Source organism: Pongo pygmaeus, chromosome 13 (genome assembly GCF_028885625.2).
Source record: "Pongo pygmaeus isolate AG05252 chromosome 13, NHGRI_mPonPyg2-v2.0_pri, whole genome shotgun sequence".
Classification (NCBI taxonomy): domain Eukaryota; kingdom Metazoa; phylum Chordata; class Mammalia; order Primates; family Hominidae; genus Pongo; species Pongo pygmaeus.
The window spans coordinates 24,254,176-24,280,663 of NC_072386.2; the positions used below are offsets into that span (position 1 = coordinate 24,254,176).

The 26,488-nt window shown below is 42.4% G+C and overlaps 2 protein-coding genes across 6 annotated transcripts; one reads left to right on the forward strand and one right to left on the reverse strand.

Moving 5' to 3' along the window:
- Positions 1–902: 902 nt before the first annotated feature.
- On the reverse strand, positions 903–15,616 carry DNAJA1 (DnaJ heat shock protein family (Hsp40) member A1). Its single transcript, XM_054502866.2, has 9 exons — positions 15,480–15,616; positions 14,245–14,386; positions 13,870–14,047; positions 10,880–10,984; positions 10,209–10,436; positions 6,486–6,600; positions 4,120–4,235; positions 3,694–3,794; positions 903–2,125 (listed from the first exon to the last, which is right to left on the reverse strand). The coding sequence occupies exons 2-9, from the start codon at positions 14,374–14,376 to the stop codon at positions 1,907–1,909; spliced, it is 1,194 nt and encodes a 397-aa protein (XP_054358841.1). The 5' UTR covers positions 14,377–14,386; positions 15,480–15,616; the 3' UTR covers positions 903–1,906.
- On the forward strand, positions 15,178–21,710 carry LOC129044705 (EKC/KEOPS complex subunit LAGE3-like). 5 transcript variants are annotated; one of them, XM_054502871.2, is made up of 3 exons: positions 15,900–16,035; positions 18,911–19,091; positions 20,645–21,710. In XM_054502871.2, the coding sequence occupies exon 3, from the start codon at positions 20,679–20,681 to the stop codon at positions 21,108–21,110; it is 432 nt and encodes a 143-aa protein (XP_054358846.1). In that variant the 5' UTR covers positions 15,900–16,035; positions 18,911–19,091; positions 20,645–20,678; the 3' UTR covers positions 21,111–21,710. The 5 variants fall into 5 exon arrangements, with proteins under 5 accessions (XP_063506305.1, XP_054358846.1, XP_054358844.1 ...); XM_054502869.2 differs by having other exon boundaries at positions 15,923–16,059; XM_063650235.1 differs by lacking the exon at positions 18,911–19,091 and having other exon boundaries at positions 15,178–16,515.
- The last annotated feature ends 4,778 nt before the right edge of the window (positions 21,711–26,488 follow it).

Consider the following 26,488-nt stretch of genomic DNA (forward strand, 5'->3'; position numbering starts at 1 on the left):
TTAGGTATGAAGTGGTATCTGGTTTTTATGTGCATTTCCCTTATGACTGACAAACGCTGAAAACCTTGTGTGAGATTTGTAAAAATTTTTAAGTGTCCTATAAACAATGCTTTTTTTTTTTTGGAGATGGAGTCTTGCTGTCACCCAGGCTGGAGTGCAATGGCGCAATCTTGGTTCACTGCAACCTCCGGACTGGGTTCGAGCAATTCTGCCTCAGCCTCCCGAGTAGCTGGGACTACAGGTGAGTGCTACCACACCTGGCTAATTTTTGTACTTTTAGTAAAGTACACCACGTTTTCACCAAGTTGGCCAGGCTGGTCTCAAACTCCTGACCTCAGGTGATCTGCCTGCCTTGTCCTCCCAAAAGTGCTGAGATCACAGGTGTGAGCCACTGTGCCCGGCCCTAAACAATGCTCTTAAATACATTAAAATACAGGTTGACAAATTTTTAGAGTTTGTACATAAACCCAGTGAAAAGTGAAATCTGTCACAAAGCACTTTTTTGAACACTGATCAATTACACTTTCCTGAACATCTGCTTCACATCTCTAACTTTAGGGTAGCTGTGGGTGGCTGGCACAGACTAAAAGGAAGTTGACAAACACTGATGGTTTGGGAACCTTATTTTTTAAACACACAGTTTTTCTCCTTTTTAAACTTGTATTCTTTATGAGAACTTGTTCTCTCATGCTCACTCCAATGTTTGCAGTTTTCTAAGTCCCCTTCTTCTTGGCTCATTACCCAGTCCTCCACTTTTACTCTCCATCCTATTTAATATTATTTAACTATAGTTCAATAGTATTTTTGTATCACTCATTCAGACTAGCTAAAATCAAGTTATGTATCTTAGTTAAAAGCCAAAATTTGATGATCTGGGAAAAAAAAGCCTGTAGTGACACACATTGGAGATGCTTTGTAATTAGTATATTAAGGAGACAATACATTTCAAGAATTGCTTAAATTCTGATACCCAGATTTAAGCATGTGAACATATGAGACTTTTAAACATAACAATTAAAGCTATTCATCATAATTTGCTATACTACCAACATTACTTTGGAGCGAAAGTCAAATGGTTTAAAGTAATCCTGTAACATACCTAAAGAACACCTTCCTATATTACGCATGCAAATTCTCCACGTAAAGGTCTTTTCACTTTAATTTCTATGTTACCCAGCTCTGAAGTCACTACTTGGGCTTATTATGGTCCACAGACAAGGAGGGGGGCAAATGACCAGGACTGGTCAAGATATATATGGAGATATATATATATGAATGGCACAGCAGAAGGAAACACAATTCTGGAAGTGCAAGCCTTCAAGAAGCAGCATATTATGATAAACCCCTCCTACATAAAGGTATCATTTTTATCACTGATACCACAGGATAAATTATATATTACGCCATCTTCAAGTAACAGTTGAGGCAACAGAATAAATGCAGAGGCATTACAATGAATCCCACTTAATATAAAGAACTATACAGACCAACACTTCTCTACAAAATTTTTTTTTCCTCATTGCCAGTTAAATACAGAGTTTACTTTCATAGCTTAACAATGAAGGGTCATACACTGAAGCCAATACATATACCTAGCATTTCAGTCTAAGCTTGTCCACGTACATAGCTGAAGTCAATTACAAGGTTTGGCCTAGAAATGCTAGGGGAACTTCTTTGTAGTTTTTACAGGTATTAAACTTCATCTTGCAAACTGAAGTCATCATACATACAGGGCAAAGTCAGAGCTTTTATATTTGCATTTATTCTTCATTTAACTTTTTAAAACACTACTATAGTTGAATATTAAAACAAAAACAAGAGCAAGTAGTGAGCATATTATGATTACAGTCCTTCACTCATTCACTACTGCACATTAAATGCCAGCAGTGAGTTATTCACTGGCCCATTAAGATGTCTGACACTGAACACCACCTCTGGGATGATGTTCATCATCCTCATATGCTTCTCCATTGTAGTGGCGCCGTCTTTCCTGATTTGGATCAAAGTCCACCAGTTCTACTTGATCCATCTCATCAGTCTCTTCCACTTCCTTCCTCTCGGGTAGGAGTTTTTCCAGCAAAGACAGTTTATCAGGAGAGAGAAAGCCATTCTCAGGAAAGTTTACCTTCAAAAGAAACTTTCACTGTTTAATCTGATTTCATCATTAGCTCCCTTAGAGTATCATGGACCCATTTTCCCCAGAAAAACACATGTAAACACATAATATTTAGGTGAATCTGCCAATCTCAGGTTAGAACAGGCTCTAAAAAGGCACAGTGCATAGCACTCTGAACTACAGTTCAAGGATTATGACCAGAAGTCAGGCTTTATTAAAAATGACTGTATTAAATAAAACTGCACTTTAACAACCATTGTTCTATCCAGCAAACTGACTTTTTATACCAAAACCCATCCTGCAACAGCCTAACCCTTCTTACGACATATTTAAACAAAGCTATTCTTACTCTCAAAAGGGTAGTTCTTTCTTATCCAAAGATGTTTTTAGGCCAGGCACGGTGGCTCATACAATTGGGATTACAAATCCCAACACACTTTGGGAGGCTGACATGGGCACATCACCTGAGGTCAGGAGTTTGAGACCAGCCTGGCCAATATGGTGAAACCCCATCTCTACTAAAAAGCCCAGCGTGGTGGCGGGCACCTGTAATCCCAGCTACTCAGGAGGCTGAGGCAGGAGAATTGCTTGAACCCAGGAGGTGGAGGTTACAGTGATCCAGGATCGCACCACTGCACTCCAGCCTGGGTGACAGAGCAAGACTCCTGTCTCAAAAAGGAAAAAAAAAAGTTTTAATTAATATTTTTATGGTGACAGGCCAATTTAAGACTCAGGAAAATGACTGGATTGCTTTATACCTATTAACAAATCAAGCATTACACTATTTTGCCAAGAAATCTGCAATTATTATAAAGCGCCTCTCAACTTTAAGATGCCAGTTACCACCTTTCATTAGTAAAATACCCACCTTGTCCCACAAGCCCTTCCCACAACCTATCTTTAAATATCCAATTAATGATGCAAAAAAACCCCATCCTCAACTTGTTAACAAAGAATGCTCAACATGATAGGAGTAAGTAGTTATTAGGTAAATTTTCTTTTTTCTTTTTTTGAGACAGGGTCTCATTCTGTCACCCAGGTTGAAGTACAGTGACACGATCTTGATTCACTGCAGCCTTGACCACCTAGGCTCAAGCAATCCTCCCACCTCAGCCTCCTGAGTAGCTAGGACTACAGGTGTGTGCCACCATGCCTGGCTAATTTTTGTATTTTTTGTAGAGATGGGGTTTTGCCATGTTGCCCAGGCTGGCCTGGAACTCCTGAGCTCAAGCGATCCACCTGTCTCGGCCTCCCAAAGCACTGGGATTATAGGCGTGCGCCAGTGGCACATGGCCAGATCCATATATTTCTTGCTGAGGAAAAATATAAGTTTCAGGTTCTCTGGCATTCAGAAATTTTAATTCTTTTTTTTTTTTTTTTTTTTAAGAGACAGGGTTTCACTATGTTGCCCAGGCTGTTCTCAAAACTCCTGGGCTCGAGGCATCCTCCTGCCTCAGCCTCTCAAAATGGGGGGATTACAGGCATGAGGTACTCACACCTGGCTGAAATTTTACTTTTTTATCAGATTTTAGTAAGCCAATTGTTCTCAAGTATTCTTAAAGTACATTACAGCTTACCTTAAATTCGATGATTAGGCGACCCTTTTCGTATGGTCTACGATAAATTGGCATGCCTTCATTTAGTACACACTTGATATCTCCATGCTTGACAATCTGACCTAAAAACATTGAAGCCAAGTTCTTCCTTAAGTATGGTCACATTTTTATGAGGCAGGGAATATAAAGAACAGAGCACTGTCCTAGCTCATTGGCAGGAGTAAAACTTATGTGGCAAAGCAATCCTGTTACCTTTCACTTACGGGTTTTCCAAGGGCTGACAAGAGAGCCAAGACCTTATAACTTCATCTAAGCCCAGAGAAGGATATGTAACCGAGAAAGAAAAACAATGGGTTTCCCTCAGTGCCTACACTACACTTTGTTATCAGGAGACAAGGAAAATACTAGAATAGAAAAGAGAAGCTTAAGCTTGCCTAGTTCCCATACCTGGATGAGAGGTGATGACGATGGTTCGGTTGTCAAGAGTAGATATTGGCTTCTGGAAGCCACACAATGCTTCAACCAGCTGTATGTCCATACACATGAAAAGGTCTTCTCCTCGTCTGCATAAAATATGACACAAATTTATATTTTTCAAATCACCAATCAGTAGATGTACCAAAGCAGGCTGTTTTTTTGTTTAATAAAAGCAAAGGGTCTTTTACAAAGACACCCTTTTCTTCCCCCATTGTAAAAATCAAGCAGAGCAGAGATCTGGGAAGAGCAAACATGTGGAACCTGCCAGCCCCGTTTCCTAGATAAAGATTCAAAGTCATTCCACACACTCTAGGCAGCCTTTACCATTTACCATCCGTGAATTATTTCATTACCTAATTTTAAATCTGGTTTCTCAGAGAGAAAAAAAAAAAACTCCCAAGAGTGAGGGTTAGGCCGGGCACTGTGGTTCGCATCTGTAATTCCAGCACTTTGGGAGGCTGAGGAGGGTGGATCACCTAAGGTCTGAAGTTCAAGACCAGCCTGGCCAACATGGTGAAACCCCATCTCTACTAAAAATACAAAAAATCAGCTGGGCGTGGTGGCACACACCTGTAGTTCCAGCTACTCGGGAGGCTGAGGCAGACTTGAATCTGGAGGCAGAGGTTGCAGTGAATTGAGATCGTGCCACTGCACTCTAGCCTGGGCAGGGTCCTAGATAATTTAGACTCTATGAAATTAAACAATGAGGATATGTTCAATTTAAAGGGACTGTAACAATTTCCTCATTGATGAACCTGAAATAATAGTTCCTGGCATATTGTGAGTGAACACAGCCTTTCATATTTAACGTAATAGCCCACTTCCTCCTTCTCATGCTTAGACTTTCCCTTTCCAACCCACATTAATAAAACATCTTCAGGCCGGGCGCGGTGGCTCATGCCTGTAATCCCAGCACTTTGGGAGGCCGAGGCTGGTGGATTGCCTAAGGTCAGGAGTTCGATACCAGCCTGGCCAACATGGTGAAACCCGTCTCTACTAAAAATACAAAAATTAGCTGGGCGTGGTGGTGGGCGCCTGTAATCCCAGCTACTCAGGAGGCTGAGGTGAGAGAATCGCTTGAACCCGGGAGTTGGAGGTTGCAGTGAGCCAAGATCTCACCATCGCACTCCAGCCTGGGCCTGTTGAGCGAAACTCCGTCTCAAAAAAAAAAATAAATAAATAAATAAAACATCTTTAATACCCTTCTCAAATGACAGCATCAAAAGCCTGAGCTTGACAACATTTCCCATTATCTTCAGACATTTGTAAAATATTAGTCTTTCTTTTTTTTTTGAGACCAAGTTTCGCTCTTTTGGCCCAGGCTGGAGTGCAATGGCACCATCTCAACTCACCGCGACCTCCGCCTCCCGGGTTCAAATGATTCTCCTGCCTCAGGGCCTGCCACCACGCCTGGCTGATTTTTAAATTTTTAACAGAGATGGCATTTCACCATGTTGGCTAGGCTGGTCTTGAACTCCTGATCATCCGCCTCGGCCTCCCAAAGTGTTGGGATTACAGGCGTAAGCCACCAAACCCAGCCGAAATATTAATTAATCCTAAACTAGTTTAAGATGTTCCCAATTTCACCTCCAGTCCATTAAAGAAAAAAAAAAAAAAAAAAAGATGGGCTCTTAACTGTCACCCAGGCTAGAATGCAGTGGCGTGATCATAACCTTGAACTCCTGAGTTCAAGCCACTCTTCTGCCTCAGCCTCCCCAGTAGCTAGGACTCCTGGCCTCAAGTGATTCTCCCACCTCAGCCTCCCAAGTTGCTGGGAATATAGCATGCACAGAGGGTGTTATGTTAGCCATGGATCACAAACATTTGCTGTTAATCATCAATCTTTCTTGTGCTTCAGTGTTCATCATACTCGTTATTTAGCTCAAAATGGTAGACCTGAATTTATACTTAGTATTGAGTTCCAATTTAAGTTTCCTACAGAGATGCTTTTGGGTATTTATAATTAAAAGCAATTCAATTTATCATAAACGAGATTGAAAACTGGTGAGAGCTTTAAGGCACTTAAATTGTTTTACAAAGATTGAGGGCAAATTTTTGTCCGGGGATGTTTTCCCCATCTGCTGCTTAGGTTCACACAAAACATCTAATTGAAACACATTTTCACCGTTCCATACTTAACAGACAAAAAGCTAAAAATCTGATCCTATGTATTCAACCTCTTATGATCTGAATCAATGGTTAACAATCTTCCTGAGAAATAGGTTCTAAGAGTAATGGAAAACACTTTAAAAAAAAAAAACAAAAAAAAACAAAAAACAAAACCAACAACCCAAATATGTAAGATATCAATTTGAGTGGTTGATGAAAGTCTTTACCGAGTAAAAACAGCATGGTCCTTCTGATCTAACACAATGATAATATCGCCTGGCTCCAGTCCTGGTTCTTGGTCTCCTTCACCATGGAATGTTATCTTCTGGCCATCTTTCATGCCTAAAAACAAAACATTAATTTTGTACTCTTATTAAATATCCAACTAAGGTCAGAATCATAAAATCTATACACAGATGTTTGTTTATGCATAAAAATCACAGAAATGACTAAGAAAGCCCACTTAAGTAGTTCAGTCCAATTTCCTCCTGAAGAAAGGTATCATAGTGGAGAACACAAACTCTAGAGGCAAAGAGACTAGCCTTCAAATCTCAGAGCTGCTATCCACTGGCTGGATTACCCTGGCGAAGTAAGCTGCATATCCTTTCCAAGTTTCAACTTTCCCACAGACACCTACATCTCATTAGCAATATTTAGAGTATTAACTAAACAGGTATATGCTGGTATTAAACCATGACTGGCAAACACTGGTTATAACCAAAAAATGTTAATTAACTATTTTAATTTCATTACTTATAACACATCAAATTACTTCTATTAAAAGTGTAACAGCAATGTAAATCAAGACCCTTCTCTCTATTGTAGTATTTATATATAAAACTAAAAAAATTTTAAATCTATAATCTTCTCTTGAGATAGGATCTTGCTCTGTTGCCTAGGCTGGAGTGCGGTGGCACAAACATGGCTCACTACAGCCTCCATCTCCTGGGCTCAAGTGATCCTCCCACCTCAGCCTCCCGAGTAGCCAGGACCACAGACCAGCTAATTTTTGAATTTTTTTTTTTTTTAATAGAGATGGGGGTTCTCATATCGCTCAGGCTGGTCTTGAACTACTGGGCTCAAGGGATCCTCCTGTCTCGGCATCCTATAGTGTTAGGATTACAGACCTGAGCCCCTGTGCCTGAAAATCCGTATTTTTAAGAACTATTCAGTATAGTCCCCTTAAAAAAAGGGTAATTACACTTTGGGAGGCCAAGTCAGGAGGATACCCTGAGGATAGCACCCTGGAGCACAGGAGTTCGAGACCTTGTCTCATTTAAATTAAAACAAACAAAACAATCAGTGCTAGACACTCCCTTAGCCCATGTGGTCCATAAAATACAAGGAGAGGAGTATTTTCTAACAGGGCAAAAAACACGCCTTTTTTTTTTTTAACTGAGACTTCCCTGCCCCTCACCTCTGACCCACATATTTTAGTTCAGTAAGGGTTTGGGCAACGTCTCTTAGAACATAACTCATGTAAGAAAACCTGTGTTTGTAGAGTATTACACCAAAGCAGTTATCTCCTGATTATTTCCCAAGATCACTCTGGTTACCTAACAGAGCAGTCGTGTTTCACCTTTTCGTATGGAAAATATTAATCCTGTATAAACAGAGCCAACAGTACAATGAATTCCTACATATCCATCCAATTTGACTTCAGCAGTTACTAACTCATGACTAATATTTCACGTATTACACCCCTACGCATGCCCCCCACATATACTTTCAAGCAAACTCCAACTATATCCATTAACCCACAAATACTTCAGTATGTACCTCTTAAATAAGGACTTAAAGCGCTATCAGTATCATACACTGACAAAATTAAACAATCTGTTTTTAATCGTGTATTGAGGCAAAATAACTTGTTATGCTAGGGAAGCAATTAAACTCAGCTAGGTTTTCCTGAATAAAGAGCAAGGGTAGGCATAGCACAAATGCCTTCACTTGCTATACAGTTAGGGCATTAATTTCAAGTTCTCACTTACAGTCCATTGTTGATAGGTTCTTGGAAATTGCTTTAAATGAAATGACACATAACAAGACCAATTTTTTTCCCCTCATCTGTGTTATAGTGACATGACATTATTTGAGGACCTGCATGACATTATTTGAGGTCATTCTGCTAGAAGTCCCAGTTTCCAAGAACCTATCAACAACGTTAAGACTTACTCTATATGCTATTGGTATCAAGAACACCTCAGAGTATAAACCTTAGGCATGGGCCCACTAAGGGGGAAACAGATTTATTAAGTTCAACAACTGGCCACGGAAACTTATTTTTACCTTTCAATGTACTACATTCTTGGGTGGAAAACCCTGGGGGTCAGAAAGGCCAGTATCATGAGTCACATGATAGAATCCTATTGCAGCCACTTATGTTAATGTAGATTTGTATATTAATATGGAAATATGTTCAAATATTAACAGTTCCAGATTGGTATCATACCATAGTACAGTATAATAGTAGAACCATTTATAAACAGCAAAATCTGAAAAGAGATTACCATAATGTTGATTTAAGTTTCCTTCTGGGGTTATATACATTTCTTAAAATTTCTGCAATGTATTGCTGTAATACATTTTAAAATGTTTTTGCAAGTTGACAAGAGTAAAATTTAAAAATTGACAAATCAATCAAATCCCAAGAATACAAAAAAAAGGTTATATAGTTATTTCTAAATCTGGAGCCCAATGGGTAGGGAAGTGTCAAGTCTAAAAAAAGCAAAAGTAGTCTAAATTATTTCAAATCAATTAACGGAGCATTTAAATATAATAGATGGGCAAATCAATTAACGGAGCATTTAAATATAATAGATGGGCAAGTAAACCAATTAAGTGGGCCAATACGCTTATTTAAACAAGTCCAGGCCAGGTGTGGTGGCACACACCTGTAATCCCAGCATTTTAGGAGGCCAAGGCAGGCAGATCATTTGAGGTCAAGAGTTTGAGACCAGCCTAACATGGTGAAACCCCATCTCTACTGAAAATACAAAAAAAATTAGCCAGGTGTGGTGGTGCACACCTGTAGTCCCAGCTACCTGGGAAGCTGAGGCAGGAGAATCGCTTGAACCCAGGAGGCGGAGGTTAGAGTGAGCCAAGATCGCATCACTGCACTCCAGCCTGGGCAACACAGCAAGACTCTATCTCAGAAAAAAACAAAAACAAAAACATGCCAATTAGTTTAAAAAATAAACATGAGGCTGGGTGCGGTAGCTTATGCCTGTAATCCCAGCACTTTGGGAGGCCGAGGCAGGTCATCACCTGAGGTCAGGTGTTCGAGATCAGCCTGGCCAACATGATGAAACCCCATCTCTACTAAAAATACAAAACATTAACCGGGCATGGTGCTGAGTGCCTATAATCCCAGGTACTTGGGAGGCTGAGGCAGAAGAACTGCTTGAACCCGGGAGGCAAGAGGTTACAATGAGCTGAGATCGCGCCATTGCACACTCCAGCCTGGGAAACAAGAGCGAAACTCCGTCTCCGAAAAAACAAACAAAAAAACCATGAATTTTAATCAGATCCAATTCTTCACCTAACTCCCCTTTCAAATCCTTAAAAGTATGCCTATTCCTTGATCTAGTAACTCCTAATTAAGAATGTGTACAATTAATTCTAATTTTTTAAAAGATAGAAGAACTATGGTTTAACAGGAGAGAATTAAGTTTGGAACACTATTCAATCATTTACAGGACCACTGATTTCAAAAGATGATCCTGTTATATTAAATGAGGAGATTCCTAATATATTCTGTATTAGTAATATACCAATGTGCAAAATTATGTCTGGATGGAAGCACATTATTTACTAAGCTGCTAAGAGTTATTTCTGATTGATAGGATCATATATAACCTAATTAAGAATGGTTTTTAAACAATTATAAAATGTTAATAATAAATCTGCCACAGCATTCAAGACTTCAGAATAAGTAACTCAGAACTCACCTTTGTCAATATGAACTTCTAGAATTTTCTTCTCTCGAACTATCTTCCTTCCGTTGCAGCTTTTACATCTATCTTTAGGACTGATCCGCTCCCCATGGCCCTGGCACTCCATGCACACAGACTGAATTTGCTGAACCATTCCAGGTCCTATCTGATGAATTCTTATTTGCATTCCAGTACCTCGGCAATTGGGACAGCACTCTACTGCTCCTTTCTTACCTCCTCTACCTAAATTTAAAAAGAAAATTAAATAATGTATGAATTAGTAGTGTATACAATAGTAAATGTTTTCAGAAGACAATTCCTAAATGCTATACTTTTAATATTTCCGAAGTCTGATGGAATGCTACCCTCTGAATGTACAAGTGATGAGATCGTTCTAATGAGTTTCATTCTTATTAGAACATACTTTATTTCCAATAAATAACTTTTACTTACTACAAAAAAGATACCAAACTAGCTTGATCCCAACTGTATTTAAAATATACACAGAAAAAAGTGCTGATATTTCTTTAGGTGGCAGGTTTTCAGTTGGTTTTCTTCCTATCTGCCCTCCCCTCCCCCAAAATCTAGGTAGTGTACATGAGTCAATTTTACATATCTAGGAAGTCTTAGCTCCATTTTCAGGTGTCATATTAAAGATGTTAAAAAAAAAAAAAACAAAACCATACCTTCACATTTGTCACAAATCACATTCTTTTGCAGAGCCAGTTTTCTTGTTGCACCATTATATAAGTCTTCTAGGGTTACTGAGAGCTGATGTACAACATTTTTACCTAAAACAAAATATTTCTCATTACAAATCTTTCTAAGATGCTGGATCTCATTTGTGCTAAAGGCACTATAAAGAATGTGGCAAAGGATAATAAAAGATGAGCCTCACAGGGTACATCTGTTGACTACCTACTATATACACAGAATGTTCACGTTATCACAGATGATCCTCAAACTGTGATGTAATCACAGATGAGGGAAAATCAGGTCAGAGATTAAATATTTGCCTAAGGGCACAGACGTGGCCATCTTGGAAATATGGTAAGCAAAAGCATTACCTTCAAAGTCACTTGAGAAAAACCAATGTTATTTAAAAGGGCACATTTCACAATAATCCAAACATTCATTTCTGTCACAATATATTTTTTGAAGCTTTCACTTCATACCGTATTGAGCAACATGGCCAATTACTTCATCCAAAAATTCTGTAGCACAGTAAATTCTCATTAATCAAGACTGGCCAGGGAAGCTGATGTATTTATTGAATCACCACAGAAGCGCATCAATTTCTACTTCTTCCTGATTTAGTAGAAAACAGCCCATTTACTGCTGGGCCAGCACCGGTTGTTTTGAAGGCCAAATTTCTCATGCCTTTTATAATAGCGTTGCCCAACAGAACTTTCTGCAGCGATAAATGTTTTATATCTGTTCTATCCAACGTAGCAGCCACCAATCACATGTGCTTATTGAGCATGTAAATGTGGCCATTTAGACTAAGAAACAGTATTTTTGTTTTTGTCTTAAATTAATGGAGCCACACATGGCCAGTGGCTACTAAGGAGTGCCTTACTTCACTTAAATCAGAATAGGAAATGGAAGGTCAAGATCTCATAAGGACACTGAGGTTAGAAGTATGAAGTCACCTGCTAATAAGTTAATAAGTTCCTAGCTAGTGCTCCTTCCACAAGGACTTATTCACAACAGTATTATTGCCTTTCCTCCAACTGAAAAAAGTTCTCAAACTCGTTTCTGTACAACATGCCTAATGAACATTTTAACTTTCTAATCAAGCATTAAATACCATTAATTACGTCCTTCTGCTTATAGTTCCACCTTTAGTTTTGGCACGCTAAAATCTAGCTGCCCTTATTTTGAACAGTGTTGAGTATAAGGAAGGAAAAATAAAGCTTCTAGAGCTTGATGAAGTGCATTTCCCCAAAAATAACCTCTCAATATGATCTAAAGCCACATAAAAGAGCTTGCCAATGTTAACCTGCAGGTCAGTTCTTTGTAAGGTAAGTGAAAAACCACCACTACTTTTTTGTGGACAAATTCTAACGATTAACTAAGCAAGTCATTTGGATTGTGGACTTTCTTTTTAAGGAATTTAAGTATCTTAATAAAAACATAATCCTTTCCTTGAAGATCTTTAAAGAAAAACTGAATAAACAATTTCCCAAATCTTTCTGAACCTTAAGAAGCTCAAAGTGAAACTTAATGGCTTGGCCATTCATTCTAAAACTGGTTCTGCTCATCAGCCCTTATTTGCATACAATATACTGGGAATAAAGTGAGACTGATTTCTCTTGAACATTTTACTCCTATGAGCAGTATTTCTAGAGCCCATAGGCCACTTTCCTGATACATTAGATACATAATTTTGACACAATAAAGCTGAAACAAGATTAGATAGGTGGCAGGCAACAAACCAGTTTTCAGCCCTGGCTCTGTTGCCTTGCTATATGAGCTTGAAGAAGTTTTAGGTTTCTGAACTTTAACTTACTCCCATTTGAAAAAGGCCACTGTACCTACCATCAAATTCCTTTGGGGAGTCAGGGAACACCAAATAAGATCTGTAAAAAGGGCTTGGAAAATTATATTGCTATATACTTTGTCCTATTTTTTTTTTTTTTTGGAGACAGAGTCTCGCTGTGTTGCCCAGGCTGGAGTGTAGTGTAATTGGGCGATCTCAGCTCACTGCAACCTCCACCTCCTGGGTTCAAGCGACTCTCCTGTTTCAGCCCTCCCGAGTAACTGGGATTACAGGCACGCACCACCATGCTTGGCTAATTTTTGGATTTTTGTTTTTTTGTGACAGAGATTCACTCTTGTTGCCCAGGCTGGAGTGCAGTGGCGTGACCTCTGTTCACTGCAACCTCCGCCTCCAGGGTTCAAGCGATTCTGCTGCCTCAGCCTCCAGAGGAGCTGGGATTGCAGACGCCCACCACCACGCCCAGCTAATTCTGTATTTTTATAGAGATGGGGTTTCACCATCTTGGCCAGGCTGGTCTCGAACCCTGACCTCAGGTGATCCACCCACCTCGGCCTCCCAAAGTGCTGGGATTACACGTATGAGCCACAGCACGCAGCCTGTTCTCATAATTTGTTTGATAATATCTAAGATTTTTGGAAGCAGTCATTTGCTACCACTCTGTTGGCTATTTTTTAGGTCCCTTAAATCTCATTTTAAAAAAACGACACCACTGGCCGGGCATGGTGGCTCACACCTGTAATCCCAGCACTCTGGGAGGCCAAGGCAGGTGGATCACCTGAGGTTTGCAGTTCAAGACCAGCGTGACCAACATGATGAAACCCCATCTCTACTAAAAATACAAAATTAGCCGGGTTTGGTGGCGCATGGCTGTAATCCCAGCTACTTGGGAGGCTGAGGCAGGAGAATCGCTTGAACCCGGGAGGTGGAGGTTGCTGTGAGCTGAGACCACGCCGTGGCTCTCCAGGCTGGGCGGTAAAAGGGAAACTCCGTCTCAAGAAAAAAAAAAAAAAACACAACAAAAAAACACGACACCATAAATCAGAGGCAGTTTGTGGTCAGTTTGCAACATTATACCAACATGTAAACAAGCATTTAAAATGGGTGACTTCTCAAAGATCTGCTCTGACCAACAGCTAACTTTAGTTAGCTGCACAAAGACTAGATTCTTCTTACCTCTCCTTTCTCTCTGCATCCTTCCTCCTCCTCCAAAAAACATATCAAAGATGTCCATGGGGGAGCCAAAACCGCCACCTGCTCCACCCTCTTTAATTGCCTGTTCTCCTCCTTTGTCATATAATTCCCTTTTCTTTGCATCAGAGAGAACTTCGTAAGCTTGAGAAATCTGTTTAAACTGTTTGAGAAAAGAGGAGTGAATTTCATTTTTTAAAAAAACAAGTGTTACCTAGCTACATTACACTTGATCTTAGCTAAAAAGACCGAGAAGTGATCATAGTTACTATATTAGATACTCGATTTCAGGCCATAATAGAAATACTATACGTCTGGCAAAAAACTATTCAGATATGTTTTAGAATAGATACTACTCACCTTCTCTCCTTCATTTGGATTCTTATCAGGATGGTACTTCAAGGCCAGTTTCCTATAAGCCTTTTTCAATTCTTCCTGAGTAGCATTGGGTTTGACCCCCAAAACATCGTAGTAAGTTGTTTCTTTCACCATCTTCTACTGCCTGAAATAAGAAAATGCAACTTTAACCGGCTTTCAACTGGTAGTTTTTAATTAATAAAAAAGAGAGCTAAGGCCAAGCAATCTCTCTGCAAAATCCGATAAGAACACCACCTTCCCTAAATTTCACCAAAAAGGTAACAATTCCTGCGATAATTCAGCTATAAACTCCAACAGACAAAACAAACTAATAATCATTATCGGGAAATAATTCGAGAGCCGCCTTCTAGCAGCTGGTTCCCATTTTCCCACACCAAAGCTTCCATACTAATATAACACAACTATTATCTGGATTCTTCCCGTTTGCCCTAGAGGCGGTGACAGTTGTAACCAAAAGAAGCACTGATATGTTCAGTCCATCGGTCATTACACTATCACTGTCTTTTCCAAATCTGATAAACTCCATATACTCTCCAGAAAAAGACATCTGGGCACACAGTGGTGGGGGGGAGTGGTTTATAGAACAGGTTACTGGCTCCACACAGCAAGCCCTCCACCGCCCACGGCTTACAGCTTCTCCAGCCGAATCCCTCTCGCCCCTCAGGCTGGCAGAGCTTACCTGCCAGGTTTCCCCTTGCACTTGGCGCTGACCGATTTCCTTCCTTTCTCCCTCCCACCCTGGACTCAAGTGGCGGTGGGGAAAGCCCAGCCCTCAACAAACAAAGGGAGGGGAAACAGGGAAAGCGAAAGCAAAAGCCGCAGTCTCCGCCCGGCTCCCCCAGCAGCCCCTCGCCCCTGCCTCCCTGTGCGCGTGCGCAGGGTCGCCAACACCCCCCCCCGCCCCCCCGAGCGAGCACGGACGGGGAGGGTGGCCGCGGGGGCGCGCACAGAGGGGCAGCCGAAGACAGTAGCTCCTTGGAGATCCCAGGCTGGGGAGGGAGGGAGGTCTAGGAAAGGTCTCGGGCCCATTCACTGTGCGTGCCGGGGATGGGTTGCCTCGGCACCACACCAGCCCTCCAAAAGGGAAATCGTGGGCCCAAGAACTGACAGCGGTCCTACCCACGCGGCCAACTGCCTCCCGACCGCGGCTCCAACGGTTTCCCGGCGCCAACGGCGCCAGCCAGGGTACTAGGGGAAGCGTGAGGGCTCAAACTCACCGGTGCGGGCTGAGGCCGGTGTGTGAGGGAGCGGGAAGGAGCGCGGAGCTGTGCGCACCCCGGGTAGTTACCGCTCCTCCGCTTCTCACCGAGCGTTCTGGAAAGTTCCGCCCGGCGCGCCGCAGCCGTCGTCTTTTGTAGCCGAACCCGGGCGCGTCACCCGCCGGAAGTCCCGCCCTTCTCGGCCGCTGCCACCTCCCCGCCGTTACCTGGGCAACGGCGCGGGGGCGCACGGGTCGGGAGGAGCTGCGCCGAAAGGCCTTGTGGGGGTTGGTGCTAGCGCGGCTTCCCGGCGCTCGTGGAATCTTCTGGAGCCCTTTTCTCCACTTAGCGAGCCTGAGAGTGCGGAAGTCTCCGGCTGGTGGGGCATGGCCCAGGAGCAGTGCAAGTCCTAGGGTTCCCAAACCTGTGGGGTGGCCGCCTTGGCCCGCGAGGGCGGGAAGGACTCGGGTACAGTGACCCAGCGGGAGCTGTGTGTGAACGGGAAAGCTCTTGGAACAGCCTTGCCCCCCCTCCCACCCTCCTACGGGTGCCTCTTTCTCTTTCTGGGAACGCGGTGAGCAAAAAATGCTTGAGCCAGGTGGGTCTAGTCCCCAGACCAATAGCATAGGCCTTGGGTCTTGCTGTTTTTCACGCGTGGTCCAAGGCGGCATAATTAATCAAATTGTGAAGTTGTTAGGGCTCTTTGTGCAAGTCTAGGCCCCTAGACACATGTTTTTTGCCCTGGACCTCGCTGATTCCTGCAGATTGAGCGCAGTGTGTCTGGGAGTGAGCTAAGCAGTGAAACGTTTGGACCGTCTTTGATTCACAGAGGGCCGTGGACTCCTCTGGTCAGGTTTTCACCCAGTTTGGCTACAGAGTAGCAGCAAGAGTGTCTAACTAAAACAATTGGTTTAATTATTTGACCTAACTTTTAAATCCTACGGGTCAGGGAACCTGGATGTACAATCTGCAACGTGAGACCTCGGACTTGAAAATGGTACCACGGGGACTTAATGGGAGTTGGGGTCCGCTTCTTTATCCAGGGACACAGCAGGTATGTCAGTATCTAGCACCAAGAAAGATGGAGTTTGCCACGCTTGGTGGCTCACGTGTGTAATCCCAGCACTTTGGGACGCCAGCGTGGGCTGATTGCGTGAGCTCAGAAGTTTGATACCAGCCCAAGCAACATGGTGAAACCCCGTCTCGATTTAAAACAAAAACAAAACTGGAGATGCAGAGTTGAAAAGCCCCAGTTAGACTTTAGTGAGAAGCCCAACAAGTCAACAGACTGCCAGGGAAACCATGAGGTAGAAGTCAGTAGGGGAGAGCCTCCTGTATTAACCTGATAGTTCAGAGAGAGTTTCCTTGGGAAAGTGGCAATTGAGCTGAGTTTTGAAAACGGGAGGAGAGCAATGGACAAAGCACAGGGGAAGGCTATAGTAAGGTGTGGAAGAATATGATGTTTTTAGGAAATTGCAACTAATTGGATATAGCCATAGCCATAGCTAAGGGAGCTAGAATAGCCGGAGGTGAGGCTTCAAAGCTATTTAGGGCATGCCTTTGTCTGTTGGTATATATGCTACGCTAAGAATTCTAAACTTATCCTTGGAAGCATCCTCATGCTGCCTCTTCAGCCTTTTCTCTTTCATTAATTTTAACTGTGCATTCCAGTCACAGAACTATCTGCAGTTTCCCATATACACCTTTTCACCTTCGTGTGCTTTTGCATTGGCTGACAGACACCTGATTTTTTTCAATCGTAGGTGTTGCCTTCTCAAGTATCACCTCTGGTATAAAGTTTTTTGTTTAAACCGTTAGTAAACGTCTAATATTACCAGGCAGTGTACTAGGGCTTTGTAATACAAAAATCATGTAAGTCAGGCCGGGCGCCGTGCCTCACGCCTGTGATCCCAGCACTTTGGAAGGCCAAGGTGGGCGGATCACCTGAGATCCGGAGTTCTAGACCAGCCTGGCCAACTTGGTGAAACCCCTCTCTACTAAAAATAGAAACAATTAGCCAGGTATGGTGGCACGTGCCTGTAGTCCCACCTTCTCGGGAGGCTGTGGCAGGAGAATCGCTTGAACCTGGGAGGCGGAGGTTGCACTGAGCAGAGATGGTGCCGCTATACTCCAGCCTGGTTGACAGAGCAAGACTCTGTCGAGTCTCAGAAAAAAAAAAAATCACATAAGTCGTGGTCCCTGCCTTCAAGGAGCTCACAAGGTAGGGAACCAGAAACATAAACAGTTGAGTGTTAAATGCTAATAAAGGAAGAGTAGGTGGTGCATGGTGGCTCAAGCCTGTAATCCCAGCACTTTGGGAGGCCAAGGCAGGCGGATCCCTTGAGTCCCGGAGTTTGAGACCAGCCTGAGCAACATAATAAGACCTCGTTTCTACAAAAATTAGAGTTAGTATGGTGGTGTGGGCCTGTACTCCCAGCTACTTGGGAGGCTGAGGCAGGAGGATGGACCTGGGAGGTCAAGGCTGCAGTGAGTGGTGATTGCACCAGTGAACCTCAGCCTGGGCGACAGAGCAATACCCTGTCTAAAAACGAAACTAACAAAAAAGTTAACACTTTTAAGAAGCATTCTTACGTAAAGTAAAATAAAAAAACTAGCAATAACTTTGTATGTGGTCTTCGTTTGTATAGAAATGGGATCATTATGCAAGCTGTTTATAGCTTGCCCTTTTCACTTTGTCATCTTACTATGTCAGGATAAATACTAATCTGCCTTGTTATCTTTAATGGCACAGTATGCATGCACCATAATTTATTCCCCTACTGATGAACATTTCAGCAATTTCCAGTGTTTTACAAACTGCTGCAGAGAAATGAGCAAATACGGCTTTGAGTACTCATGCAAGTATTTCTGTTGGATGGACAGCTAGAATTGAAATTGCTGAGTCAACATTAATGTAGATTTAAAATTGTAATAAATAAGTTTCCATACTGGTTTGTAACTGCTTCCAGCAGTGTGTGAGTGGGCCTTGCCAACATGAGGTCCTTTTGTTGTTAAATCTTTGCTAAGCTTGGAGATAAAAAGTGATATCTTATTGTTTCGAGTTTCTTTGTTAGTAAGTTTAACCATGTTTTAAATGTTTACTGACTCTCCTGTCAGCTGTTCGTATTATTTTACCATTTTTCTGTGGTGTAATTCCACTATTTTAATAATAGCCCTTTTAGGGATAGGTATTAGTCTGTCATGTGTTACAATTTTTTTCTTTAGTATATTGTTAGCTTTTTACTTAGTATCTATATGTATATTTTTGGGCCATATAAAGATTTTTATGTAGATAAATTGTGACTCTTCCTTTTTGGCCTTTTTCTTCTCTCCAGCTTCCCCTTCATCAGTCCAGCATTATAAATATAAATCTGTTGTCCCAGGTTTACAGGTTACGTCTAATACTTTCATTGTTTCCCTTTTTTTTCTTTTCTTTTTTTAATTAACAGCTTTGATGTGTTGCCCAGGCTGGCCTCGAACTCCTAGGCTCAAGTGATTCTCCTGCCTCAGCCTCTTCAGTGCTTGGCACTACAGACACCTGCCACTGCATCTGGAATCATTGTTCCATTTTAAACTTAAATTTTTTATTCCATCTAAAAGTTATTTTGGTGTAAGGACTGAGGATTATTTGTAAGTAACTGATCTTTATTTTTCTCCAAATGGCAAGCTAGTTTGTCTAACACTAATCTTATTTTTCCTGACTAATGTGAAATCCACCCCACAGCCTTTTTTTTGTATGTGTAGAGATAGCGTCTTCCTATGTTGCCCAGGCTGTTCTTGAACTCCTGGGCTCAAGCAGTTCTCCTGCCTTGGCCTCCCAAAGTGCTGGTATTATAGGCGTGAGCCACCACACCTGGCCACCACTTTTGATGTATACTAAATTTCCACTGAAATACATGGTACTACTTCCCTTCATTGTTCTTGCTTTTTAGAATATTCCTTGCATTTTTTGAGTATGTTTATTCTTCCAGAGGAACTTAGGAATATTTCTGGCAGATTCCCCCCAAATCCCATTGTGAGTTTTATTGTGATTACAGTGATTTTATATATCAGTTTGGAGAGAATTAACATGTTTAAAATGTTGAATCTTCCTACTCATGAACATATAACTGTATATTTATTTTCTTCATTTTTTAAACTAGGTCTTCATCATTTCTTCTTAAATGTGTAACTAGGCATTTATTTCAGTGGGATATTTCATACTTTCTTTTTTTTTTGAGACAGAGTTTCTCTTTGCCCAGGCTGGGTGCAATGGAGCCATCTCGGCTCACTGCAGCCTCTGCCTCCCGGGTTCAAGCGATTCTCCTGCCTCAGCTTCCCGAGTAGCTGGGATTACAGGCGTGCTCCACCACGCCTGGCTAATTTTGTATTTTTTAGTAGAGACAGGGCTTCTCCATGTTGGCCAGGCTGGTCTTGAACTCCCAACCTCAGGTGATCCGCCCACCTCGGCCTCCCAAAGTGCTGGGATTACAGGCGTGAGCCCCCATGCCTGGCCAATAACTCGATAACCACATGGCCGTAAGTGTTCATAGAGGTAGCTGGAGATGGCTGGAGGCCTGGCAGGAGCCAGGTAATAAGGGCTTGGGCATTATGCTAAAAAGTTTGAATTTTATTTTGAAGGCGCTTGAGAGACGCTGGAGGATTTTAGGGATGGGGTGATACAACCTGTGACAGCTGACTTTTTGTTTCTTTCTCTTTCCTTATCTGTTCTTTCTTTTGTGAGGACTTGCCAGGCACTGCGCTAAACGCTCTATAAATGTTGCCATATTGTAATCCTCACAGTAATCCTTGTTTTGGAGCTGATTTGATTACGTTTAAATTTCACCATAATCACTTGGGTGCTAATGTGAAGGTTGGATTCTTAGCAGGTTTTTATGGTGAGCGATCAGATCAGAAATGATGAGGCCTAAATAGAAGAAATGGAGAGGGAGAAAAATAAATACAAATATAAAAACGTAAAGTCTTCAGGTAGAGTCATGGTGACTTGATGCAGAGGTGGGGAGGAGGAATGACTTCCAGCTTTCTGGCTCGAGCAACAGGGTGGTTGGAGATGCCCTTCCTGGGATAGGGAGCCCAGAAGGAGGAAGAGGAGGAAGCAGCCAGGGTAGGAGCAAAATTGGGTGAAGGAAAAGGTGAGTCCAGGTTTGAATGAGTACAACTACAGCTATACTTTTTTCCTTTAGTTTAAAAAGAAAAGGAGTCAGAGCCGCGGCGGTCATGCGGGACGTGGATGCAGACGCAGGCGGAGGCGCCAACTGCGGGGATGGCCAGGGTGATCACAGCTGCCCCGGGGGCGCGGACACCCCGGCAGCTCCGGCCAGCAGAGCTCCCCTACCGCACGCGTCAGGTCCTGGCAGAGACGCGGCGTCTGTGGCCAGGGGGCCAGGAATGCGGCCGCACATATTCACCCTCAGCGTGCCTTTCCCGACCCCCTTAGAGGCAGAAATTGCCCATGGGTCCCTGGCTCCAGATGCCGAGCCTCACCAAAGGGTGGTTGGGAAGGATCTCACAGTGAGCGGCAGGATCCTGGCCGTCCGCTGGAAAGCTGAAGACTGTCGCCTGCTCCGAATTTCCGTTATCAACTTTCTCGACCATCTTTCTCTGGTGGTGCGGACCCTGCAGCACTTTGGGCCCCCAGTTTCCCGCTAAACCTGGCCTGGGAAAATGTGGCGAGGTCTAACCTTGCGTCTCCTCCTAGGCAGTGCATCCATCCTCCCTAGGGCAGGGAATTCCCACAGTTGCTACTTTCCTGGGAGGGCCTCATGGTCGGCCTGTACTGCCTTTGTGTGCTCAGGGGCCCCTTGTTTTCTCTGGTTCTTAAATGTTTGTTACCACAGAAAATAAAACTGAGCTACTATTAAAAAGAAAAAAATTTTTATTGGCACAAAGTGGAAAGTAAATCCTAACAAATGCTATGTTTTATGTTTGTATAAATTAATATAAATTTCTTGGAATATTTAGTTTTTAATTAACTGGAGCCAGATTTTTATTTATTTATTTATGTAGTTTTTGAGTAGCACCAATTTGTTGTGGTTCTTCTCTTCTGACTATGTACAATTTCAGTCTTTTTATGAACTCTCTCCTTCATTCCTATCCCCACTCGCCACCCCTCATTTTTTAAACTGAACTTTTTATTTAAGAATAGTTTTAGATTTGCGGAAAAGTTGTCAGGATAGTAGAGTTCCCATTATTCTGCACTCAGTCTTACCTGTTGTTAAAATTTACATTAAAATGGTACAGTTCCCACAACCAATGAATCAACGTTGATACATTATTATTAACTAAAGTTCGTTCTTTATTTGGGTTTCCTTAATTTTTTCCTTTTCTGTTCCAGGATCCCACCCAGGACACCACATTACTTTGAGTTGTCATGTCTCTTTAGTCTCATCTTGACTGTGGCAGTTTCTCAGACTTTACTTATTTTTAAGGACCTTGACAGTTTTGAGGAGTACATATCTTTCTTTTTGAGACGGAGTCCCGCACTGTTGCCTGGGCTGGAGCGCAATGGCGTGATCTTGGGTCACTGCAACCTCCGCCTCCCAGGTTCCAGCAATTCTCTTGCCTCAGCCTCCCCAGTAGCTGGGATTACAGGTGCCTGCCACCACACCTGGCTAATTTTTTGTATTTTTAGTAGAGACAGGGTTTCACTATGTTGGCCAGGCTGGTCTTGAACTCCTGACCTCGTGATCCACCCGCCACGGCCTGCCAAAGTGCTGGGATTACCGGCATGAGCCACAGCCCCTGGGGAAGTACAGTCTTTTTTTTTTTTTTTGAGACGAAGTCTTGCTCTTGTTCCCCAGGCTGGAGTGCAATGGCACAATCTCGGCTCACTGCAACCTCCGCCTCCTGGGTTCAAGTGATTCTCTTGCCTCAGCCTCCCAAGTAGCTGGGATTACAGGTACTTGCCACCACGTCTGGCTAATTTTTGTATTTTTAGTAGAGACGGGGTTTCACCATGTTGGCCAGGCTGGTCTCGAACTCCTGACCTCAGGTGATCCACCCGCCTCGGCCTTCCATCGTAGTAGAGATGGTGAAACCTCATCTCTATTAAAAATACAAAAATTATCCAAGGCGTAGTGGCATGTGCCTGTAGTCCCAGCTACTCTAGACTGAGGCAGGAGAATCACTTGAACCCAGCAGGCAGAAGTTGCAGTGAGCTGAGATCGTGCCACTGCGCTCTAGCCTGGGTGACAGAGCGAGACTTCGTCTCAAAAAAAAAAAAAAAAAAAATTAAATAAAAAATAAAATTTTGGTTTTCATTTCTGATTCCTGGCCAGAGGTCCTAAAACCGTTGAAATTTCCTAAGTGATAAGAGTGAAAGTGGTATCTTGTTATTCATAACAAGCTCCTTTCAATCACATCTGAGATTATATTAATGAAGTGACTTTTGGAGAGCCCGAGAAAGAATGGGAGGGGTGTGGGGGGGGGGTGGCGCTGGTTGCTAGGGGTACTAAGCAAGTGATTAGAGGGTTGGAACTTTCAGCTTCACACCATGACCTCCAGGGAGGAGAAAGCGGCTGGATATTACCAGTGGGCAATGGCCTAATCAATCATGCTTACATAATGAAGCCTCAATAAAGAAACCCTAACCAAAGGGGTTTGGAGAGCTTGCAGGTTGGTGTTGGAAGGATTGAGCTCCTGGAGAGGGCCTTGAAGGTCCCTATCCCTTCCCCAAACTGAGAAATGTAAAAATTATTTCTAAGTTCTGTGAGCTGTTCTAGCAAATTATTGACTCTAAGGAGGCGGTTGTGAGAACCTCTGTGCTGTGGTCTGAATGTTTGTGTCCTATCAGAATTCATAAATTGGAAATCCCGAAGTTGATGGTATTCAGAGATGGGGCCTTTGGGAAGTGACTACATCATGGGATTAGTGCCCTTACAAAAGAAACCCAGGAGAGCTTGTGAGTCCCTTCTGTCATGTGAGGACACAGCTCTGTCTACAAACCAGGAAACAGGCCCTCACCAGACACCCATTCAGCTGGTGCCTTGATCCTGGACTTTCCAGCTTACACAAATGAGAAATAAGTTTCTGGTGTTTGTAAGCTACCCAGTTAATGGCATGTTATAACAGCTCAAATAGATGAAGACACCCCGATTCATAGCCAGTCTATCAGAAGTACAGGAGACCCTGGACTTGCTATTGGTATCTTAAGTTGGAGGTAGTATTGTGAGACTGAGCCCTTAACCTGTGGGATGTGCAATAATGTTGGATAATTAGTGTCCACATTGAATTAAATTGTAGGATACCCAGTTGGTGTCTGCAGAGAATTAGAGAATTGTTTGGTTTGAGGCCCCTCCACCCCCGACATTTGGTTCAAAGTATTACGAATAGAGGAACGGTTTTATTTTTAGGCAAAGATTTTTGTCTGTTTTGTTTTATAGTATATCCCAAGCATCTAGAACACTGCCTGGTACAGAGTTGGTACTCAGTAAATTATGAATGAATATGCATTTTGCCAGAATTTGTGCCAGGTACTGGGCGTATAGTTGTGAAAAAGCGGAGATGGTTCCTGGCCTCTTAGAACGTCCAGCCCAGCACTACACAGTCCAGTGATTTTTCTGCCTGCCTGGGCTGCCTTCCTCTAACATCAGAGTGACTAATTGCTGAGCTCAGAGTAGACTTTCCTCTTAGCAGTGAGTACTTTTCAGATAGTTTTGTTCTTATGCTTTTTTTAATTCTAAAAAAATGAGGGGGGGAGTGTAATGCATTCTATTTAGTCACTCTAAGTTAAAAGTCCACAATTTTCCTCAATACAGAGACAAAATAGTGTTGTCTTTAAAGCTCCAGGCCTGGTAGGGAGCCGAAAGAAGTCATGGGGTACATTCAGTTTACTTTTTCTTTCCTTTATTTTTTTAAACCTAAAGGAAGATGGTTGTAATGTTTTATACTACCGAAGAGTGAAAGGATGTGCAGTAAACATGTTTATTGCTGTCTTTTTTGTAAACTGGATTGCTTCATTTATGAGATCCTAGCCTATTTCTTGAGATCTTCTGTGTGCTGTTTGTTGAAATGAATTTTTACATGGCTAAAACGCTTAAGAAAAAAAGCTAAAATTGAGTGCATTGAGAGATTATCTGCTGGTTCAGCACACTTCAGATGTTGTGTCACAAACAATACTTTCTCTCACCCTGTTCTCACACAGGCAATCACACCATCACGGGAAACTCCAAGGTTGGGAATATACCTGAAAAGTGGAAAGAGTTTGGGAAGAATACTGCTGCACAGATATGAGACTGAACAAAATGACTTTTAATAGCCCTTCAAAATCTCAGACTCTTGGTCTAGATAATACAAACTCCTAGATCCCATTTGGCATCGTTTATTTAAAAAAATTCAGTTGATAACATTTTGTGTGTATACATCTTCTAGATAATTATTTTAATTCTTCACCTCACCTTGTTGTCAGATGTATTCTAACTTAAGTTTGATATTTCATCTGAATTTCCTTCCCTGCACAAAAATTCAGATGCGGATATGAATTGCTTTGCCCCATAATCTTGTTGTCAGAAAAAAATTGATGAAAGGAAACTCTCATGGAAATAGCTTTGATTAGTTATAAACAATTTCAGTGTGTCCTATAAGCCCATGATATGACACCAAGATCTACTCTGTAAGATTAAAGAAAAGTTTTCTTGCATGCATGTGGCAGCAACCTTGTTTTAAGATGGGTGTATTGTGACATTCTCGACAAAACACAGAACAAAAGAAAATACAGGCCGGGCGTGGTGGCTCACACCTGTAATCCCAGCACTTTGGGAGGCTGAGGCAGGCAGATCACGAGGTCAGGAGTTCAAGGCCAGCCTGGCCAACATAGTGAAACCCTGTCTCTACTAAAAATACAAAAATTAGCGGGGCATGATGGTGTGTGGCTGTAATGCCAGCTACTCGGGAGGCTGAGGCAGGAGAATCACTTGAACCCGGGAGGTGGAGGTTCAGTGAGCTGAGAGCGTGCCATTGCACTCCAGCCTGGGCAATAGAGTGAGGCTCCGTCTCAAAAAAAGAAAAGAAAAGAAAATACAACTCAAGCAATGAACCTTATGCAAGATCTTCTCTAATGCCTTTGATAATTTATGAGGCGCTATTACTTGTGTTCCCACATCACCCAGTGTACACACCTCCATCATAGCATTTATGCAGATGTGTATAATGTATTATAAACATTGAAGGCAATGCTTTCTTCCAGAAGGGTTCACAGCCACTTCCAAGGATACAACAAACAAACAGAGACAATATACCCTAAGATGCCATACCTTAAAAGTGTGGAGAATGAAAAAAATAAAAACACGGTAGTAACAAAATGGAACCAGAGAGAAAGCTAAAATGCATACAAGAATGACCTTCACATTTGCTACAGCTGGGCCATGAATTTGTCTCTAAACTGACAGCCTCATTGGTCTCACAATTCATGGTATCTGAAGATAAAACATCAATCCAGTACTCTGGAGAAGTAAAACTATTCCTAGAATGGAGATCAGATTGGAATGTCTCCCAGGGATGCTTATAAAGAGCACATTGTGTTATGTGAGGAGCAGTGTCCTTGACAGTATCCCTGACCGGGTGACCAGTGCAGAGGGATGCCTCTGATGGCAGCACAACAAAGGGCAATTTGCTGAGCTACAGCAATGCTTCTAGGTTGGAGGACTGTCTTGGTGATCATGGCTTAGCAATGTTTTATCTCCAGCACCTAGTTTAGTAATTGGCATATAGCAAGTGTCAAGAAGTGTTTGTTGAGTGAATGTCTAATGGACAAGACCCAGTTTAAGGGCCCCCTTTAGGGCGGCTCCCCTGATTACCAAGACCTGATGTCCTGCTCCCCAGCTATGCATCCTTTTTTTAAGGATGTCCTGCTCCCCAGCTATGCATCCTTTTGTTAAGCTGTTAAGTGGTACAGCTATGGAATATTTATTCTACTGTTGGGTTAAACTGCCATTTTCTACCACCTACCATGATTTCTAATAAACTGCCCTTTAGATATTTTTGTGTTAAATTTCCCACATCTTCTCCAAATATGGGAGTGAGGCCAGGGG

Excerpts from the sequence above, each read along its gene's own strand:
- DNAJA1 (XM_054502866.2), bottom strand. The coding sequence starts at position 14,376 with ATGGTGAAAGAAACAACTTACTACGATGTTTTGGGGGTCAAACCCAAT. Across the intron at positions 4,236-6,485 it reads GACCATGCTGTTTTTACTCG|ACGAGGAGAAGACCTTTTCA; the intron begins GTAAAGACTTTC and ends TATTTTATGCAG. Across the intron at positions 2,126-3,693 it reads GCCTAATCATCGAATTTAAG|GTAAACTTTCCTGAGAATGG; the intron begins GTAAGCTGTAAT and ends TTTCTTTTGAAG.
- LOC129044705 (XM_063650235.1), top strand. The coding sequence starts at position 16,475 with ATGGGAGTTGGGGTCCGCTTCTTTATCCAGGGACACAGCAG. Across the intron at positions 16,516-20,644 it reads TTTATCCAGGGACACAGCAG|TTTAAAAAGAAAAGGAGTCA; the intron begins GTATGTCAGTAT and ends TTTTTCCTTTAG.